Source organism: Equus caballus, chromosome 16, assembly GCF_041296265.1.
Source record: "Equus caballus isolate H_3958 breed thoroughbred chromosome 16, TB-T2T, whole genome shotgun sequence".
In the NCBI taxonomy this organism is placed as follows: Eukaryota; Metazoa; Chordata; class Mammalia; order Perissodactyla; family Equidae; genus Equus; species Equus caballus.
Genome location: NC_091699.1, coordinates 67665270 through 67686945, shown reverse-complemented (window position 1 = coordinate 67686945; position 21676 = coordinate 67665270). Strand labels below are relative to the sequence as shown.

The window sequence follows — 21676 nt, the reverse complement described above, 5'->3', positions numbered from 1 at the left end:
TATAAGCGATAATGGCTACATCCATCATTTTCTGCCATCAGCAGGAATAGGGTTCAAAACAAAATGATATATGATTATAGAAAATAAAGTTCCTATTTTGCACAATCAATTTTTACCCAAATTCATATGAAATGAAAAACCATGGAGCTGGATGGAGCTCACTCAAGGGAAGAGCAAGAAGAGAATCAGAACATCTAAATTTAAGAGGCCAAGGTTGGAAGAGAAAATAAGAAAAAGTCACACTGCAACACCATGCTTCTCTCATGATGCAGTCTTCCTGGGACAGTCAGCTCTGCTCCACTGTACACATAGGCGTATGCTTGATTCACCCATATTAATATAAGTCTAAAGCTGGATCCACAAAATCACAATAATCTGAATGAAACTGAAGTTTTCTGTTGATTATACAGATTTTTCCAGGCTGGATTTTTTTCACACTCATCCTTGTATTTGTTGGTGAGGATCTAAGCAGCACACTCTAGAAATGTCTGTAACTAATTTTTCTGTCTTAGATATAGGATAATACCTAAAGAGTAATTGCTCTGTGTGTTTAATGCATTGTGTACAGTGCCAAAATGCTAATCATGATTTTGACTATTATAATGCCATAATATCCTCTATATTACAATAGCCTTTTATTGTCACACATTTCAGAAAAATTGCACCTCATTTTTCTCTGCTTGATGCTTACCATTCTTGACTCTGTGCTTTCCTATGATCTACTTGAATTATAAAAATTAGAAAGCTTAACATTCTTCAAAAGTAAAGTCTTGTTTCACTTTCTTAGAGGATAAACCACAGTACACAGGCATTAACTTTATTAGTGAACACTTCTCTGTCTGTGAAATATATATTAATACCTGTCTTCACCAGCCTGTTTTGAAAATTGCCATAATTAAGAACAAGCTAACATTTGAAAGGAAATAGCATTCACCCCATGAGACAGGAGCAATTAATGTTTCTTATCAATTGTTTGCTTACCTACTAATTTGCAAAATTTCACCAATTCACAATAGATTTGCTTATGGGTGCTGGGACTTCATAAAGTTTTCCTGAACCCACTAATTTCTCTTTCCTTTGACTATTATTTATCATTGCATTGTGTAATTGCATTATTGATATTAACCGCTCTGGGAGAACATCCCACTATATTTGAAATGAAACAATCATAATACCATAATACTGCTTAAGAAAAAAAGAAGCATAAAATTTCGCACCTATAATTTTTCTGCGGGCAATGGCATAGATGTAAGTTTTAAAAAATAATAATTGGTACCCAGTGAGGATAATGCCAATTAACTGCATGCTGTCTTTTGACGAAATGCAATCATATTTCTTTTTCAGTTCTTTAATAAAGCTGCATTTTTCCCTTTTAGTTAACATTTGATTAATCTTTAAATGAAAAACAGTATACCTAAAATAGTGCAAGAGAAGAAGGTATTTTATGGCTCTTTAAAATAGTAATATAAACTTTGCTTTGAATTAAAGTACTTCTCTGTAGTCCCTTTAAGACCGAATGCTCCATGAGGGCATTGAAGCTGGCTAGTAGCAAGTGTTGAATAAGTGTCTATTAATCACACTGAATAGCATACCTGGATTTAGTACTAATGGACCAGTTAGTACTAGATTAACAAGTTGCATCAGCAAACTATTCTTCTAACATAAGCAGTGCTTATTTTATATAATTGACGCTATCTTACAACTTATGCCACTTTTTAATTGGCATAGTATATTCAAATACATTAACTTATTTAATCCTACTGCCCTCTGCAGTAGGTAATATCTTCCTCCTAATTTATAGATGAGTAAAGAACCCCAGAACCTCAAAACTCCCTCATTGACTGTAGATTTCTCCCTTTGTTTTACCGAGTCATGGTCTGAGAACTATATTTCTACTGTTAAAATGGCCCTCCTAATACATATTGAAGTAGTGATGGGCAAAATGATATGGTATCTTGGATTTGGGAGTGTGTAGTGGGTAGGCATAGAGTTGATACCGACTGGTCCAAAGCAGCAAATTATTGAAGCTGGGCGATGGGTACACAAAACACTCTCTTTACTTCTATAAATGTATGAAGCTTCCACAAAAAAAGAAAAAGTTCAAAAAAGAGCCGAAAAGTAAAAATAAATAAATAAATAAAATGGTCCCTCTCAATGTGTTTTGCTAAAGATAAGAGGATTTCTGCTGTTAGATTTTAAACTGACTCCACCTACTCCCACGTCAGCTACATGAATCTAATATAAACTGACTCTTTCATATCCAACCGGAAATTGGCTAAGTAGCTTTGCAGTGCAGAACTTAATAGAAGGCCCCGAATACTTAAGATATGTAGAAATGGCCCCATCTCTTGCATTTCAGTTTACTGCTATAGTTGAACACAACACGACATCCATAGAATGATGTGTTTCTCATTGTTGCCTACTTTTTAGGAAGTCAGGTCGTAAAATAACAAGCAAAGCGTGCTCTGTCTCCCTGTGTGTAAGATTTTACTGTGTTCTGAAAGAGCTGTAACTCCAAGTTATATGCTCCTAAATGCAAACTGAGGCCTTAGATAATCACCATGGATTGTTCTCTGAAATTACAGCCGGGCTCGGCATTTAAGGCAATGAAGATGAGTTTTCCCCCAAAAGAGAACTATACTGAATCTTTGACTTCTGGATTTCAAGTACACACCAAACAGTAGTGCCTTCTTCTAAAGAGAAAGAAGTTCACTGGAAATGCTGTTATTCAAGAAATTAGAACTGCCTCTTCTTTGAGACCGACTTTTTATGTAATTTTCCCAGGCGAGGCAGAGCAGGTCTTGAGGGTCCTGGAAAGGAATTTAATGACTGAGTACCCTAACCAAGAATGGACGGTATGGCCCCACGGCCTTGGGCCCACCCCTGGGAGGGAAGACAAGAATGTTTACTAGGTTGAAGGGCCCCTTTCTGGATGCCTGCTGGGGGAGCCCAGAGCATGAGTGAAGGATAGGTCATGGTCATGGTACAACAAAGGCACAGAAGAAGAAAAGTGAGAGACAGCAGCAAGAGCATCACTGGCACAATCACTTGCACATGAAATGTGTAGCTTTGGCATCCCTTTTTAAGCTATGCTCAAAAATAAATATCAAAATAATTTGAAGGTTACTGACAAGAAAAATAAAAGCACATATTCCAATTTGAAGCAATGGCAACACTATTACCATCACAAACAGTATTGAAAGCAATTACACAGAGTAATAAGAAAAAATTTTAAGGCAAATATTATTTCCTTCTCTAAATTAACACACAATATTTTAATCCATATTCCTAAAATCAGATTGCTGAAGAAATTAAATATAAGCATTCACTATTTATACAAAGATCATAATATAAACTCAAAGAATTGCTAAGAAATCTTTTTGATACCTCTGGTTTTTTAATAGATAGTAAGTTATGGGCTAGTTCTTTGGGAAATCAGTTATACTGACTTATTTCAATTTTAATTACAAGATATAGAAATGGATGCAAATATAACTATATAATAATGAAATATTACATGCAGCAATTAATATTTTCCTAACTTAAGATAAATTTTCCTTAAGACAAGCATGAACAACTTCAGACAGCCTATTAGAGTGCCTCATGAAGAGACTGAAAGATTCGTACTTACTTGAGATAGCAGAGCCAGCTCATGGTGACACGTGACAGCGTTCCGGTTGGCTTCCATAAAATACCTCTGCGTGCGCCTGCGTTCCCGTTCCAGCTTCTTCTCTAAGGCCAGCTGAGATGTAGATAAGTTGTCTAAATACTTCATCATGACATCTGATATCATGGAGCTGACTTCTACAATATCTGGGCGGGCTTCTGCATCAGGAGTGAGGCACCTAAGAGAGAGAAGCTAATTACTGCACTCTGGTCAATGTCATGACCAGGCGATGGGGTGTGGAGGGTCAAGGCTAAATTCCACTGTGTGTCCATCATAGTGTTTGCACCCAAGAGAACCTAGGGCAAGCTGGCATCAAGCATAGTTTTGAAACCAAGACTTCTCAAAAGGCATTTGGAAAGTTTGGGAAGGAGAGGGAGCACTGTTCTCTTTGTCATTGGGCTGGCAGGCAAGGGCTGCAGGCTGAGCATGAAGCCGCTCCTCAGGTCTCAGGATAGGCGGATGGGGTCATCTCCTCCTATCTGAATTTGTTAGTTTTCTAAAATCACTGCCAACTCACTGCTCAGTGAAACAAAGAGTGATCCCAATAAGATAGGCCCTGACGATCATCCCTGGGGCACCAAAAGGAAGGCTGGTTTCTGGAAGGTCACAACTTATTGGCCTTGGCCTTTTCCAGCTGTATAGTGGCAATATCAACACAACTTGATTAGTGAGAGTCTTACAAAACAGGAAGTTCTAAGAATAAAACACAATCCAGTTACTTGGAGGTTTAAGACGTTTGTAGTATTTTTTTTAAGCTGCTAATTTGACACATTGCATGCTGATTTTTCTGTGATTTTGGAGGTAGGAAATATCAATCAGCCTTTAGAGAGTATTGTTCATGCCACAGCTAAACACTAATAGAAGGCTATTCTAGATGCCTGTGGAACCAATTATCAAGATCATTGGTTAGCATGCCTTAAATACTTCTGGCACTCACTATAACATTTTGTCTATTTTTTAAATTCAAATTCTCTAATTTCACTCAAGTCATGTGTGCTTCTCAATAAAACTTAACTTGTTCAGACTATGAGAAAAAGATCTAATTTTTCACATCCTGTATTTGATTTAGCAACCCATAGGTAATACAACTCTCACATATACTGATATCTCCAGGCAAGATTTAAGAATTATACACACAATTATTCTTCACAACAGAAGTCAAAATAAGACTCTAACTTGTTAATTTGCTAATTATTTTTTCTTACTGAGTTTATTAACCAAGTGTAAAATACACACATCTTATTCAGATTTTAAGACATAACTGTATCATTTCACGCTTTATCTTTATTCTATTTCTTTTTAAGTCTAAGGCAGTGAGCTTGCACTATGGCTGTGACAGGCATTTATACATCTGCTGAATTCATACTTAACAGTTCAGTCTGTGCACCTATCTCGTACGAAGTAAGGCAGGAGATTGTCAAGATAGGGCCAGCTAGATAATTTTAGGGGTGCCCAGTGCAAAATAAAAATGTGAGGCCCCAGCAGGGAGTGGGGAAACCAATCTTCGCTTCCCACAGTCCACCATCCCAATTGATGGTAGACAGACGACTCCCAAGAGATTGTAACCTCCGTGCCCACAGGACATACTTGGTATCCAGTTTGGAGGTGGGCAAGAGGCCCCACTGAGTCACCCACTGAGCATGTCATGGTGCTGCCAGCCTGGTCAAGGATTGCCTCTTCTTTGCCGGACCCCAAGACTCAGCAGGGCACATGCTCCATGCTGACCCTCTCCTTACCTGCATCCACACACTGCCAGGGTAAAAGTGGAACACAGGCCTCCCCTGCTGATGCACTGAATCACCATACCAGGTAGAGAGCAGCAGTAAGGATGGGCCAGGGACAGGGAGATGGAGCTGGAGGCCAAGAGGGGCCCAGGGGGCTGGGAATGGATCACTGAGAATCTATGCCAGGGAGGCAGAGGGAGCTGGACGGACCAGACAGGAGCTGAGGCTCCAAGCCCCCAGTGCACAAGCTCCTTATCCCATCAGACTTTACTTCCAAACTCAGATTCAAAGATAAAATTAATAAGCATTTAATGACCTTGACTTCAGAGCCTTAAACCCCAAGCACAGGACCATTTTGAGCACAAGGCCCTGTGCATTGGTTGTAGGCACGTGAAGCTGACCTTGTGTGGCAATGACATATTTGTAGTCAAGTTTCTAATTTTTGCTCATAACCGCAAAAGAAGCTAAGTTGTTAAGGATCACTTTCTAATTAAATCCACTTTTTCATCTACCCTCACTTAATTAGCAAAAGGGATTAAAGCTAATAAAAATGCTGGGTTGACCTAGTGTTGGTTAAGACTATCATGTGAGAAAGAAAAACCCCAGCATCTAAACCTTTCATTAGTGCATTAAACCCCAGCATCTAAACCTTTCATTAGTGCATTAGACTAAGTTCCTTGTCTTCAGATATTTAAACTGATTCAAAGTAACTTTAGCAGTTGAATTATCAGCTGAGCTTTATTTTTTAGTCAAAAGTCAGCATAAGCCAGTTTTACAAATTATATAGTTATATAGTACGGTAAGCGGGAGTCAGAATGGCCACTGTTCTAGCACCTAGTCATCTCCTTCTGTCCCAAAGTCACTCCTCATCCTGTATTTGCCATCACTGAAAAAGAAACCACAGGGAGAGGCAGTTTTGCATCATTATTAGGCATGCAGGCTCTGGGTCAGATTGGCAAGGTTATACCCTGGCTCACCCTTTATTAACACTGATCTTGGGCAAGATTTAGCTTCTAAGTCTCAGATAGCCCATCTATAAAATGGGATAATCACAGTACATACCTCATCAAATTGTTATAGTGATTAAATGAAGTCATCTTGGTAAAGCACTGGCACATTCTAAAACCTCAATAAATTGAAAAGAAAATCCACACTTCTATTTCTCCTCTATCACCTCCCAGATTTAACCAACACCAAGTTCTGTGGCTTCCACCTCCTAAACATTTCTCAAATCCATGTCCTTCCTCTCTAATCCCATGGCTATTGGCCTATTTCATCATCACTTGCTTGGACTACTGAAATAGTCTCCTAAACGACACGCTCATCTCTTGTCCACCTCTGATGCATATTGCAAACTGCCACCAGAATAATCCAAAACTGACTATATCACTCTTCTGTTCAGGATTCCTCAATAGCCCCTCATGGCCCAATAGGACAAAATTAACATTCCCAGCATGCCATATAAGCCCCTTCTTGAACTGGCCCTTACTTCCCTCCACAGCCTCACCCCCTCTTTCCCACCCTCCCCAGAAACATACCAGATGCTCCTACCTGTACTTTCCCACCCGGTCCACGGCTCTCTAATGCCCCATTTCTTTATTCATCTTATTCCCTCTGCTTGGATTTGCTTTTTGCTGATGGTATCTGCCCTTTGCCAAACTACATCCATTATCTGCTTGCCAAAATCCCACTCTTTTCCAAGTCTCCATTAGGAAGGCTTCTTGGCCGTCTTATGATAGACTTATCATCTCCCTTTTATAAATTCTCATTGCACTTGTCTATATTTAAAGTACTTAAAACTACTATAATTACTGTATTGCAATCATCTGTTTCACCACTAGAAAATGGAAACTTCTTAAGAGGAGGGACATGCGTCCACTTCACCGTGATCTCCCCAGCATGTAAAATGGAATCCGGGTCCTGCTAGGTATTCAGCAAAGAATGATTGAATGAACTTAGACTGAATTAACATCTAAGATTTTACCAATTTACCTGTCTATAGCCCAAAATATTTTGGCCACAGAATTCTGAACTTCCAGGAACTTCTATCAGAAATTCTAATTTAGCCTCATTGTTTTGAAATGCTTCCCTGCTTCAATTGTTCAGAGAAATTCTTAAGAGCAACCAAATGCTTCAACGATTCTCTAATCAAATAAGCATGAAATCAGGTTCTAGAAAAAAATCTGGGATGTTCCACTCACCCCACCCACTTTGTCCCCACTCTGCTCTGAGAGACCAGATAGAAAGAATTAGAGGGATACAATATTTGATTGTATTCATTTCATGTTTAAGAAACAAAGAGTTGAAGGTAGGGTGAAAAATATAAAGATCCACTTGTTCTTAGAACTAACTGAAAACATTAACTTTGTTAGTCGTCATGACTGCCTCTGAAACAAAGCACCAGACAGCTTATGCAACCAGGCACAAATAGAGAAAAATAAGGCAACTGGAATATTTTGTGCATAAAAGGAAATGTTCTTCCTTTTTAAAAAGTAAACAGACAATACTCTCTTAACAGTGTACTGGAAGGTAAAAATAGTAAGGCTGGTACTGGGCAGAGCAACAAAATGTATTTACTTTTTGCCCCAAACTCTTCAGGGTTGCTAAGTTATTCTTCCAAATTCAAAGCCTGTTAGGAAAGAAAAGTTCCAATGACAAATGTGCTTGTGAACCACAGGAACAAACAGGAAAAAGGAAAGATGCTGGACATCAGAAATACAAATTATGTGAGCTCTACCTGACAAGATGAAGAAGGTAAAACTTAGACGATAGTAAAGTAGAAGAAAGAAGACATATGTGACTGGAAACAACAACTGGTTTAAAATTAAGAATGACTCTAGTGAACTTTCCCATCAATGGTTGTCCTATATTTCAAAAACTCCATCACATTACTAGTAAATGGCTCTGAGGCTGATTTGCTGAGCCATGAATGATCATTAAGAATACTTTTGCCTTTATGTGTCCCTTGCATCAATTTCCTAAAGAAAATGGGAAACTAAGAAAGTAGAAAATCCAATTTGTTCCCTAATTCTTTTGAAATTTAAATTTTTTTTATTGAGGAAGAAGATTAGCCCTGAGCTAATATCTGCTGCCAATCCTCCTCTTTTTGCTGAGGAAGATTGGCCCTGAGCTAACATCCGTGCCCATCTTACTCTACTTTATATGTGGGACACCTGCCACAGCATGGCTTGATAAGAGGAACACAGGAACATGCCCAGGATCCACCCCAGAAAACCCCGGGCCCCTGAAGCTGAGCGTGTGAACTCAACCACTATGCCACCGGGAAGGCCCCTGAAATAATTTTGAAAGACTAAAAATCCAAAGCAAATTAAATATGTAATTGCATACAGCTCACAACTGATTTTGGTTTTATGTCAAGTTTTCTAAAGACAAAACTTTATTTGTGATGTGAATCCAGACAATGAGTCCCGAATAACTTTAGATGAAACCAACATCTATTATAGAACACACACTGCAATCTTAATTTTTAGTCAGCTATAAAGTTAGATTGTCAGTTCTTACCTATTATGGCATTTTAGTCTTTTGAATTAAAAGTGTCCTCAAAAACATTTAATCTGGAGTCCCCTAATAGTTATCATTCATCCTTTTAAACAGTCTGGTAACAGGAACTCACTACGCATCCAGCAGCCTGCTCCGCTGTGGCTAGCTCTCTTTCTGACACACACTTCCTAATGGTGTGCTGACCTTGGCCTTCTCGAAACTTCCACTCCATGGTCTTGGCTCCATTTTCTGAAGTTCCACAGAATGAATCCAATTGTTTTCATATTTTCGATGTCATTCCATTTTCTAAATGGAATAACTGAAGTGTTGTTTAATCCTTTTACGATTACATCCCAAAACCTGTTGACTCAACTTCTAACCCTCAGTGGAAACAACCCCACTTCTCTCCGTCAACACCACCACTGCTGCAGTCAAAGCTGCCATCATCTCTCAGTGGACAGCTGGACCTGCTTGTCCCTCCCACTCTCATTCCTCTCCAGTCTATTTCCCATAGAGCAGCCAGCATGACCTTTGCTAAAGGAGAAATTTTCACTATGTCCCAGACTGTTAATAACACTTCAGTCCTCTCCTCAGCACTCTAAACAAAAATTCAAAACGCTCTTCGAATTAGTGTTTTGGTTTTCTTCGGATAAATACCCAGAAGTGGAATTACTGGGTCATATGGCAGTTTTTAATGTTTTAAGGAACTTCCATACTGTTTTCCATTGTGGTGGCACCAATTTACATTCCCACCAAGAGTGCACGAGGATTCCTTTTCTCCACATCCTCACCAACACTTGTTATTTCTTGTCTTTTTGATAGTAGCCATTCTAACAAGTGTGCGGTGATATCTTATTATGGTTTTGATTTGCATTTCACTGATGATTAGTGATGTTGACCATCTTCTCATGTACCCATCGGCCATTTGTATGCCTTTTTTGGAAAAATGTCTATTCAGGCCCTCTGCACATTTTTTAATCAGATTGTTTGTTTTTTTGATATTGAGTTGTATGAGTTCTGTATTATTTTGGATATCAACTCCTTGTTGAATATGTCATGTATCAATTATACTTCAATAAAATACATATATTTTATATATAAAATATGGGCAATCAGAAAAAAAAATTTCAAAACCCTCAGTGTAGCTTATAGGACCTACTTGATCTGGCCCCTGTCAGCCTCCCCAGGCCCTAATCATTCACTGGCTATTCGCTCCCTTCCTTAACATGCTACGTCTCCAATTTCTTCCAGTTCCTCAAACTAACAAGCTCTTTCTCTCAGGAAAGCCTTCACAGATGCTGGCCTATGAAATGTTTCCTCCGCTCTGTCTACCATTTGAGAATTAGTGACTGTTAAGATCTCAGATCACATGTCTTTTCTTCATAGAAACTTTTCCCAAATCCCCAGACTAGGCCAAGTCCTTCTGTAATCTCTCATTGCCCCTTCTACCAGCCTTCATCAAATTTATCATAATTTGTTTTATATACTTAATTCCATAAATAATAATATTAATAAAAATACCTAAGTTTATTGAAGGCTCACTACGTGCTAGGTACTACTCTAAGAGCATCAGAAGCATTATCTTATTTAGGCTTCAAAACAAGCCCACAAGTAGTTACTATTGTTACCCACACACCACAGATGAGAGAAGTGGGGCTTGGGAAGGTTACAGTGAGTGGGAGACTAGGGATGAGAATCTAGCAGATTTCAGAATCTATTGATGATGTTCTATATGATAATGCTGCTATCTGGCTCCTCCTCCAGCCTCTTATCCCCAAGAAGCATGGCTACCAACAGCCAGGGAGCCTCTCAGAAGCAAATTACGGTCCTGTTTTCCCAGTGCCGCAAAATCAAAATAAGGACTCTGTGCTTTCTCTCTGCACTACTCCTCCCCTGTTCTTTGTGGCACTCAAATCCCTATGAAAAGGAAAAATGAAATGAGTAAATCTGGTACAGTTGTCTTGACATCTCTGGAGACTTCTTGAATTTTTAAGGCACTTTCCAAAAACAAATAGCAGAGAACAGGAACAAATTGCGGAGATGAACAGTTTAAAACATTTGTCTGCATTCATTAGCAACAGGGCATGATCCAGTACATTTGGAATTCAGATGATTTAGAAAGAGTTTTCAGCTCATTTCCCATAATTTGAACAATGATAATTGTCAACATTGCTCAAGTATTTACCATTTGCCAAGCTCTATGCTCAGTGCTTTGCATATATTACTTTGTGTAATGAGCACACCAGCCTGATGAGGTTGGTACCATTATGATCCCATTTTACTGGATGAGGAAATAGAGATGCAGAAAGAATGGTCAAATTGTTTGTTCAGAGTCCACAGCTATTAGACCTGAGGCTCTTGGTACTGTAGGGCAGCATTGTGCTGAACAAGAAAAGAGTCAAGATATAATCCTACGAGCACATGATGAGTAGCTATTAATGCAAAACAACAGGCTGAAGGGGAAACCAAAGGGAAAAGGGCACAGCCACAGTAATCCATCTATTCCATTCCATCAGAGATGGTGCTAAGTGCTGGGATAGATACTAAACCAAGTTCTAAGGGAACTGGGCAGGGGGATAGATAAAGATTGTATACAAGGTGACTCTAGGATTTCTAGAATAATAATGAGAATTTGACTCAGCTCAGTGGAGCAGAGAAGTAACCTTGAACCAACTTAAGCGGATAAGATAGTCCAGAAATAAGGATCAACCAGATAAACGAGAGTCATTTATTCATGCAACAAGTATTTGTTTAAAGTCTACTTCATACCAGGCATTGCTCTGGGCACTAAACAGCTATGAACGAAACTGAAAAATTCCTGCTCTTGTGCAGTTTTCATTCTGGTGGAGAAGAGACGGACAATAAAGCAACACTTCCGCACACACATGTCTAACATGTTGGGGGTGATGGGTGCTGTGAGATTTATAAAGCAGGCAAGGGGGTGAGGGTGTGGAGAGGCTGTGGGGGTATCAGGGCGGGCTTCCTGATAAGGAGGCATTTCCGCAGAGACCCAAGGGGAGTGAGAGCCCGTGCCAGGCATGTATCAGAGAGAAGAGAGTTCCAGCAAAAGGGAAGAGCAAGGAATGGTCCAGAGAGAAGGTACATGCCATGACCAGCAGGAAGCTCCCATGGATGGAGCTGAGGGAGCAGAGGAAAAGTGGGAGGGGATGGGATGAGAGGTCAGCTGGGACAAGCTCTGTGGGGTCAGAACTCTGCAGCTGCATCAGGATAATGACTCCCATTAAACTCCTACTATATTGATAGTGGGAGCACTTCTTTCTGACTTTCTTTGAAAACTTATTATAAAACACAATCCTGGTGATTTAAAAATAGAAATGAAAAAATGCTTACAGTTTTATCATCTAACGGCCTTTTTCAGTTTCATATGTTCTTGCCCAACCTTTTTCCACATTCATGCATATTTTACGCTTTTCGTCATAAGCACCTTTACATGCTGTTTGTTGTACTTAGCCTCACATTGTACATGTTTTACAGGTTGATACAAAGCCTTCCAAATAATCATTCTCACGGGTGGTTGAACAATATTTTAAGCGAACGTACTACTTCCTCCTGGACACTTTGGTGGCTTCCAAATGGTCACAACTACTGATGATGCACAAACATTTTTCTAGGTTTGGATTATTTGGGAACGCTTCTTTTTTATGAATATTTACATAGTGAATTTATATAGCTACAAGGTATTTCTTGATAATCCTTGTATGTTTGAAGTGGTGAGACTAATTACCTGCTGATAGTGTCTGTCACTTTCTCAGAGTAGATGCCTTCCGGCACTGGTTCATATACTGCCTCCACGATCTGCAAAATAAACAGACTAGAGTGATGGAAGTCAAGGGGCCATTGACAGCTTTGAGCAGTAATACTTGGCCACAACATAAGAGTTACTCAATAAGCATTATAACTTTGTGCACAAATTTTAATCAGAAATGAAAATATCCCAACAAATTAAAAATTAACATCAATTAAACAGTTCTTGAGCATGGAATTGTACTCTTCAAGCTGAGTTAAAGTTAACCTCAGATTCATAATAAATGATGTATAGGATAATATAATATGCTAAATTGTGGGTAATCCAAACTGCCTTAAAAATAAGAGACCAAAAGTAATTTGATAAATTTATTTTTATAATTTTCTATGATAAATGAAGACTATTATAGGGGAAAATATGCCATAGCGCATGCCATATATTTAGAAGAAAGGGGAAAAAATAAACTGGATTGTGTTGTTAATAAAATAATGCTTGCTTTTAATTGACAGTTTTATAAAAATCAGAAAGGTTCTATTTAAGAAGGGCAACGGCTTTTGTAACAACACGACTCTGTTGTCTCCCAACTTTGCTTACTTTCGTAGCCAGGGAGAGCATGTTGGTGCTATAGAAGGGAGGATTCAGAGTAGCCATCTGATAAAGGATGCAGCCTGCCGCCCAGACATCGGCCTTCTCCCCGTACGGCTCACTCTTCAGGACCTCAGGGCTGAATTAAAATAAGGACGTTAACAGACACCAAAAAAGGGAGAAGAAGCTGGCACAGAAAGAAGTCCAGTTTTCAAGCTATAGTTAGAAATACAAGAAAAAAATATTTGAAACTCTTTATCACTATTTCAAGTAAACATATTAAAAAGTATCTTTGAATTCTCCCAGACTCAGGTGAATCAAGAAGCACAATCAATTAACTCCAATGTAAGCACTAAATCTCAATGAACCATATAAACATTGCCTATTACGTATCCAAGGAAGTTTTCATTTCCAGAAACAACAACCCTTCTGTGGTAGATGGAATTGTCAACCCCAGTTCTTCACTATTCTGGAGATTTTGTACATCCTACACTTGCCGTGGCCTTTTGGGGGGCAGTGCTCATTATCTGCTCCTGCCTTTGGTCTTAATTGTGTTACCTTGCTCTAGTCAATGGAGTGACAGGGCACCAGATCAAAGCTTTAGTCATAACACGTATTGAGTGCTCTCATTTGTCTCTCTAGAAGCTTCTTTCCATTACCAAGAGAAGAACATATCCCAGTAGCTGCTATGGCACCAGCCTGGACCCAGCCTAAGACACATGGAGCAGATCTGCCCCAGACAACACATAAACAACTTGCAGCCTGAAGGAGAACCAGCCCAGAAGACCCAGAGACCTGTGAGTCTGACAATAAATGCTCACTGTTGAATGCCACTGAGATTCTTGTGGTGATTTGTTATGCAGCATTACTATGAGAAAAACTGACAGATACAGCCTCCTCCCTTTGCTATTCAACTCCAACTTATAAAGTAGGGGGGAGATCACAGTTAAATATTTTTCAGGAAATGACAGCATCCATTGTGTTCATCTCTTCTAAAATTCCATTTCTAATTTGGACAAAAATGCTATCAGTCTTTAAATGAAGTTACGCTGTGAGGGTTTATAGGTTAGACGTCTTTTTTTTTTTTTAATGTGGAGGGCAGCATGGTTCCTGTGGGTATTTTGGACTAACAGAAGTTTCCTCTATCACATTTGTAGAATGAAACTCAGCAAAGTGTTAAAAGCACTCAACGCCCAAACACTCCAAACAAAGTTGTTTGAGAATTTAGTTCTATGATATGTACTTAGGACTGTGCTCAGCCCTCTAAATTAAGGGAGTGGGGATTAATGGTTACCTTTGACAGTGAATTAAGGCATAAAGAAACTGATAAATTGGTATCAGAAGGATCAGAGTAGATACAAACCAGTACTGACTGGTGAGAATAACCAAGGAGTTGCTATTCTCGTGAGATTACAGAGAGTACCCAGTGTAAGAGTCATATTATGTACTTGCAGAGGAAGGTATGACTTCCAGGTTTCTCAGTTAAACATCTTCATATTTGATATTTTTGAGTTCAATAATATGGCAATGGGGAAATTTCCAGGGATTTGCTGGTTCTAAGTGCAGAAAAAGTGACCCGTATTGTTACCTGGTCAACAGTTCACATTAAAAAACGCCTTAACAAGAAATAATGTCGTCAACAGGAAAAATGTTCTTGGCTCCCCACAGACAAATTTCACATGTTTTAATCTACTGAGAACTCAGAAGATTTGTTTCCTATTTCCAGAAGCTCAGGAAGCAGATCCTCTGAGCGCTCCACCCATGTCCCCTCAGACCCCTTTGCCCCGTCCTGTTCCGGTTGTGTTTTCACTCGCAACAGCCAGCATCTGTACTTCTTTGGAGGACGGCCTTCATTTTTTCTCAAAAGGTAATTGCTCAATGTAAGGGAAAACAGTTGTAAGAATAGACTTTACTCAGTTTATTTTTCTCATCATTACATCTCCGCCTTCTTCTCACCAGAGATCACAAACTCCTCTCATTCCCACAGTCATGTCCCTTTGCACTGTGGCTTTGCAGCTCCGCCTATCAAGAGATGGAGTCTACTTCTCTACCCACTGAATCTGGGCTTGACCGTATGACTTGCTTTGGCAGAGAAGACATCAGCACAAGTGATGCAAGGAGAGACTTGAAAAGTACTTACTCTTTGGGGCTTACTCATTCTTTCGGCTCTTGAAAACCCTATGAACACAACCAGGTGATTAAGCCCAAGCTTGCCTGCTAGATGATGAGCAATACATGGCCCAGTTACCATACCCCCCAAAATTCATATGTCGAAGTCCCAATGCCAGTGCCTCAAAGTGTAACCATATTTAAAGACAAGGTCTGTAAGAGATGATTACATTAAGATGATGCTGTTAGGGCAGGCCCTAACCCAGTGACTGGTGCTCTTATAAGAAGAGGAAGAGACACCAAGAGTGTGTGCACACGGAAGAACCACCATGTGAAGAGGCAGCAAGACAGTAGAATCTTGGTGACTGCAACTCAAGGAGAGAGGCCTCAGAGGAAACCAAACCTGCCGACATTTTGATCTTGGACTTCCAGCCTTCAGAACTGTGAGAAAATAAATTGGTTTAAGCCACCCAGTCTGTGGCATTTTGTTATGGCAGCCTTAGCAAATTAATGCAGGCTCTTATGAGAAAACCTACTCACGTATTTTTCATCTTTAAAAAGAACCCAGCCTTTGGAAATATTGCCAAAGTCATTGATTCAATCACTACCTGCAAATATTATATGGTTTTTGGTAATTATTGTCTGAAAACCATTGTAAAATAATTCACTGTCTTATAATAATTTCCAGTGTCTCCACTCAAGGTGAGCACAACCACATTTAGAAAAATACAGAGTTACAGCTAGCAATGCTTCATTTAGGAGAAAGAAGTTAAATAGTACACACAAAACACACAATTCAAAATGGGTTTTCTTTTTCCCAAACAAAAAAATTATTCTGTATTAAAAAATGATCATTCCTTTGTGATTTGGACATCTAAAATATTTTAATGATAAAACAGAATATGGCATATGTGATATATAACAAAAATAGGGGCTCTTCTGGCAAAGTTTAAAACATCTACAATTAAGTGTGTAAAAATCACAGCAATTTTAAGTTATATTTCAATAAAAAAATTTATTAATTTATTATTGCTGACATAATGTACAGCATGGTGACTATAGTTAATAATAATGTATTATATACTTGAAATTTGCTAAGAGAACAGATCGTAAGTATTCTCACTACACACACAAAAACCTAACCGTGAGGTGATGGATATGTTAATTAGCTTGATTGTGGTAATTATTTCCCAATGTATATGTACACTGAAACATCACATGTACACCTTACATATATAAAATTTTTAATTGTCAATAATACCTCAATAAAGCTGGAAAAAAGTTATAAGTGAAGCCAGGGGTCGTATGGAGTTAGGTAGATAGCAAGGACAATGTATATTTGTTATAAATACTCTAATAAACAAGTAACATAACTCAGAATCAGCAGCCTTTGAGAGGAGGATGGACTCAAACTTACTTAAGTACTACTTCTGTTTTAAAAAGGCGTAGACTCACAAACTGATAGTGAAAACAAGGTAGAAGAAAGATGAAGAAGGAAGGATGCTTAATCTAATTTTAAAAAGACAAACTATTTAGATTTTTAATTTCTATTAGTTGTCCCTTAATGATAGATAAACAATTAAGTTACTAATTTCCAATTATTCTATTTACTCATTAAAAGAGGTAAACAAGCAAAATATTGTACCTAGATGTCTTTCAAAATATTTTAAATATGAACATTTTGATAATTCCTAAATAATTCAATAATATGATGATCTATATAAGTGGGATGGGGGCTTCTTTCCTTTGAATGGAACAAAGTAAATGAAATGAGATGACATATGTTAAAAGCCTTTGCATGTAGATAAGTATATTCTTCTTTCCTGCAGTTGCCATATTGCATATTTGTTAAAAGTCTGATTATTGTGCTCACTTTGTCAGCACATACACTAAAATTAGAACATACAGTGAAGATTAGCATGACCTCTGCACAAGGATGGTATGCAAATTCACAAAGCAGTTCATATTTTGCAGGCAGTGAGATGACAGGCAAAAGGTACTACACATGAGGACTATACTCTAGTTAACAAAGTTGTTTCTCTTAGGTGTAAAGGCTAACAATTCTGATACTGCTGTATGTGTTTACTGCAACTGAACAATTAAGTGAATGGACGGCAGGTGGCAAAAGCCAGGGTTCTAATTGTTGGAGTGCAAGGTTATAGATAAGCAAAGAAAGGAGTCAGACTACTATTCAATGGGGTAATGGATAAGAGTTGGAGACAACAGTATGAACTCATGTTTAGCTTAACATTCATACAGATGGTAACAGATAGAAATATTTATAGATATGTGTATATACACAGGTTAGTACACACACATATATATATCTCCTTCCTCTATCAGCTGAAAAGGTGTAGAAATGATGATACCCTAGCAACAATGAGTACACTTAGTAACAATGAGTACACTTAGCACCAAATCTTGGTTTTTAATAAAAAGAGTCAGGACTCCTTGGAGAAATGGCTGATTCTAAGACTCGAGCATCTCGAGTACCAGGAAATTAGAGTTCAAAACAAAACCAAACAAACTCACAACGATGGAAGGTATGTCAGAGGGATACAGAGGATAATGTAAAGAGTAACCAGTCGTCAAATGTGGAACACAATTTGAGCAACAAAATAAAAAATGTAGTGTATGAGTCAGTTTGGGCCGCCATAACAAAATACCAGAGACTGGATGGCTTAAACAGGAATTTATTTCTCACAATACTGGAAGCTGGGCAGTCCAAGACCAACCAATCCTGTTCCCCAGTAAAGGTCTTCTTCCTTCCCTGCAGATGGTCTCCTCTTGCTGTGTTCTCACATAGCAGGGAAAGCTCTCTGGTGTTTCTTCTTCTAAGGGCACTAATCCCCTCATGAGGGCCCTACCTTTGTGACCTCATCTAAACTGACTACTTCTCAAAGACCTATCTTCAATACCATCACACTGGGGGTTAGGGTTTCAACATATGAACAAGGGGGAACACAATTCAGTTCATAGAAAGTATTATTAGATTATAACCCAGAGTATAAAATAAATATCCACGAGTTCATACTGATATAAATAAATGACTGAATAAATAAATGAGGGCAATAGAGAAATCTTATACAGAAGAATGTGAAATAATTTATGTGGATATTCCACCTTAAAGAGACAGAGCCTAACTCCCCACTCCTTAAGTCTGAGGTACACATAATGACATTATTCCAAAGAACATATTACAGAAAGGGAGAAAAAAAGGAGTAACTTTACAGCAGAGATGTCTGACAAACACTATCTCCAGCCAGGTGATCAAGATTAACATCAACAGTGTTAAAGTCATATTGATACCATGTACCCTTGATAAGATGTAGTAAGAATGGCACTTTACATGTATGGTTTTCTTCCTAAAAGCACATTATTCCCATCTAATCATGAGAAAAATATAGGAGAAATCCCATTTGAAGAAATTCTACAAAATAACTGACCAATAATCTTCAAAACTGCCAAGGCCATTAAAACCAAAGACAGCCTGAGAAACTGTCACAACTAAGAGGAGCCTAAGGAGACATGGCTACTAAAAGTAATATGGTATCCTCAATGGGATTCCAGGACAGAAAAATGATATCTTGGGAAAACTGAGGAAATCAGAATGGAATATGTGCTTTAACTAATAAAAATGTATTAATATTGGTCCATTAATTGAGACAAATGTACCCTAGTAAAATAGGATGTTACTAATAGGGAAAACCATGGTGGGGGGGATATGGAGCTCTCTGTACCATCTTCACAACAATTAAGTAAATTTAAAACTGCTCTAACGTTAAAAGTTTAGTTTAAAAACTTTATCTCCTGTAGTGAACTATCAGAAGAGGCTTCTTCCTCCCTGTTTCCCTCCCTCCCCTCCTTTCTTCTACAGATACGTACCCAGCACCTGCTCTGTGCCAGGGGTGGGGCAGGTGCAGAATCCTTGCATTTGTGGGGCTGACAGTCCAAATGGACAAGACACAGTAAACAAAATAAAGCAAAAATGTGGTTGATGTCATGAAGAAAAGTACAGGGTTCTGGGAGGCAGCACAAGGCGGACTTTAGTCATGGGGCGTGCTGGTGTTGTTAGGGAAGACTTCCCCGAGGAGTAACATTTTAAGCTGAGATAAGAAGGAAGCACAGTCATTAGCTAGCAAGAGAGTTCTCCGGGCACGGGTACAGCGTGAGCTAAAGGGTAGATGGAAATGTCATTCATGGAAACGGAGATCAAAGATGAGGGAGATTTTGGTGAGGGAGCATCAAGTTGGCCCTTGGGTAGGTTGATTTTGAGCTTTCTCTATGGGGAGATGTCATGGCAGTAACTGAATGTCTAGACCTAGTGTTCACAAGAGATCTGAGCTCGACACAGCCCATTAGGGAGTTGTCAGCATAGAGAGGCGTTTACAGTTATGAAGGTGACTGAGATAGCCTTGAGAGAAGGTACAGAGAGCAGCAAGAGGAAGGCATAGGACTGACCCCTGAGGTTTTCTGATACTTTGGAGTCAGAGGGAAGAGAGAGGAATAGAGCCTGAAAAGGAAGGAACAGTCAAAGAAGCTGGAGGAAGAACTTTTTATGAACCAGGAGAAAGAAGCCTTTCCAAAAGAAGCCCGTGGTGGGCGATGGCTTCCAAGAAGTCAAACGTCTTTAAGACTGAGCACAGGATGCTCACCGGTGGTCTTGACAAGAATTGTTTCAGTGCAGTGGTGGGTTCTGGGAGGTGAAGAGGCTTCAGCTATCTGTGACAACACTGAATTTTACCTGAGCTCCATGGTCCTGGGAAAAATAGCCATGATTAAAGGAAACCCCTCACCCATTCACTCTTATGTGTTTCAGGAAATGGCTTACTACAAAGAAATATCCTTCTCCATATAACTTAGAGAAGATTCACCCATATTGGTTTTGTTCACCTGTGACAAGGCCAGACACAGAACCCTTCAAATCCTCTTTCTTTGCCTCATAAATGATTGGCTGAACTGTTTTATCTCCACTGAGCAATGGGAATAAAATGCTTGTTAACTGAACTTTGGTTAACTTTTTCTCCTTCCCAAGGTTCCCCTAAACTTGGGCCCACCCAAAGCCTGAGTCAGTATACAACCCTCCCCTAACAACCCCTGCCGAGAACAGGCTGGCCTCAACATTCTCTAATCTGTCAGATCACAGCCACCTCCACCTCCACTCATTCATCTCCGTCATCCTACTTGCCCACACATTTCTTTCTAGACTTATTCACTTCTCCCTATAGAGGAAGAAAAGCCCTTTTCTGTCTGACCTTTGAGATGCTCACAGATCTTAAAGATGAGAAGGGGGAAGCAATCTATTGTAGTAGTCCTCTTCTTCTTGTAATAATCCTTTCTAAAAAAGTCTCTGCTTACCTACGTCTGGATTTGTTTTTTATGTGACAGTTTGGATAACTCATTTGAGAACCCTGGCTATAAAGAAGTGTAGATATAGGGAAGTAGCTGGAGAGGGGCAAAATGGGGACTTGGGTTTGCTTTCCAGACAATAATTCTACAAGATATTTGAGGGTCTATGCAAAGAATCCAGCAGAGAAAGAGAGGTTGAAGATGTGGGAGAAAGGAAGAAAATGAAACCCCTCCAGGCCCTGGGGTGAGTCGGGCAGAGAGGAATACACAGCCTCAGCTTTGAGAGGGCAGTGGAAAAGAGAGTAGCTTCAGGGGACACCCAGGTTTCACCTAAAGCCAGGAGGGGAAGTTTCAGGGAAGAGATTAAAAGGAGATTGCTGATCTTAGAGAGAATGCCAGAGGTAGAAGTGCAAGAGCTGGGCAGAAGGAAAGGAGAAGAGATCCAGGGCAGTGTCAGGGCTCCCAGTGCTCCCATTCTCTCTGAAAGCAGTGGCCCAGCTGCGTCCTTGGCCCCAGTCTCTCCTGCTCTAGGCCACACTCTCCACGGCCACTAAAGTGACCCTCCCATAATGCAAAGGTGATTCCTTCACCACTTCTGGGGACCAGATTGCATTCTGTCACTGCCCTGTGAGGCTCAACCATTAACAGCAACAAATAATGTAAAATCCCTCCCTTGACCCCAAGTGCTCCTGTAAGTACCATTCTTTTCTTCATTTCCAAGTAAAGTCTCTTGAAAAAGTACTCCCCCACCGACCATCCACTCTTCAACGCCAATGGAGTCCAGCTTCTATTCCTGTCACACCATTGAAATGGCTCCTCTTTACAATGCCAATGGATTACTAATTGCCTCACTTGCTTTAGGTAAATTCCCTGCAGTTTTTGACACCATTGACTGAGACTTTACTTTTTGAGACATTGCTATTTATTTCATTTATTCAATAAATATTTACTAAGCACCTCTAAAGTATACTATTA

The 21676-nt window shown here is 39.3% G+C and overlaps 1 protein-coding gene and 1 non-coding gene across 16 annotated transcripts in view; one reads left to right on the top strand and one right to left on the bottom strand.

Annotated features, from left to right (window-relative positions):
* NEK10 (NIMA related kinase 10) overlaps positions 1-21676 on the bottom strand; it is a 216979-nt gene that overhangs the window by 68921 nt on the left and 126382 nt on the right. For all 15 annotated transcript variants that reach the window (XM_023620822.2, XM_070239001.1, XM_070239002.1 and 12 more), the window contains 3 exons: positions 13253-13382; positions 12638-12708; positions 3632-3845 (listed from right to left, as the gene is read on the bottom strand). In XM_023620822.2, the coding sequence (XP_023476590.2) occupies positions 3632-3845; positions 12638-12708; positions 13253-13382 (415 nt within the window). The remainder of the gene's footprint in view (positions 1-3631; positions 3846-12637; positions 12709-13252; positions 13383-21676) is intronic.
* On the top strand, positions 17218-17323 carry LOC111768512 (U6 spliceosomal RNA). Its single transcript, XR_002800912.2, has one exon. It is a non-coding gene; the product is annotated as a U6 spliceosomal RNA (small nuclear RNA).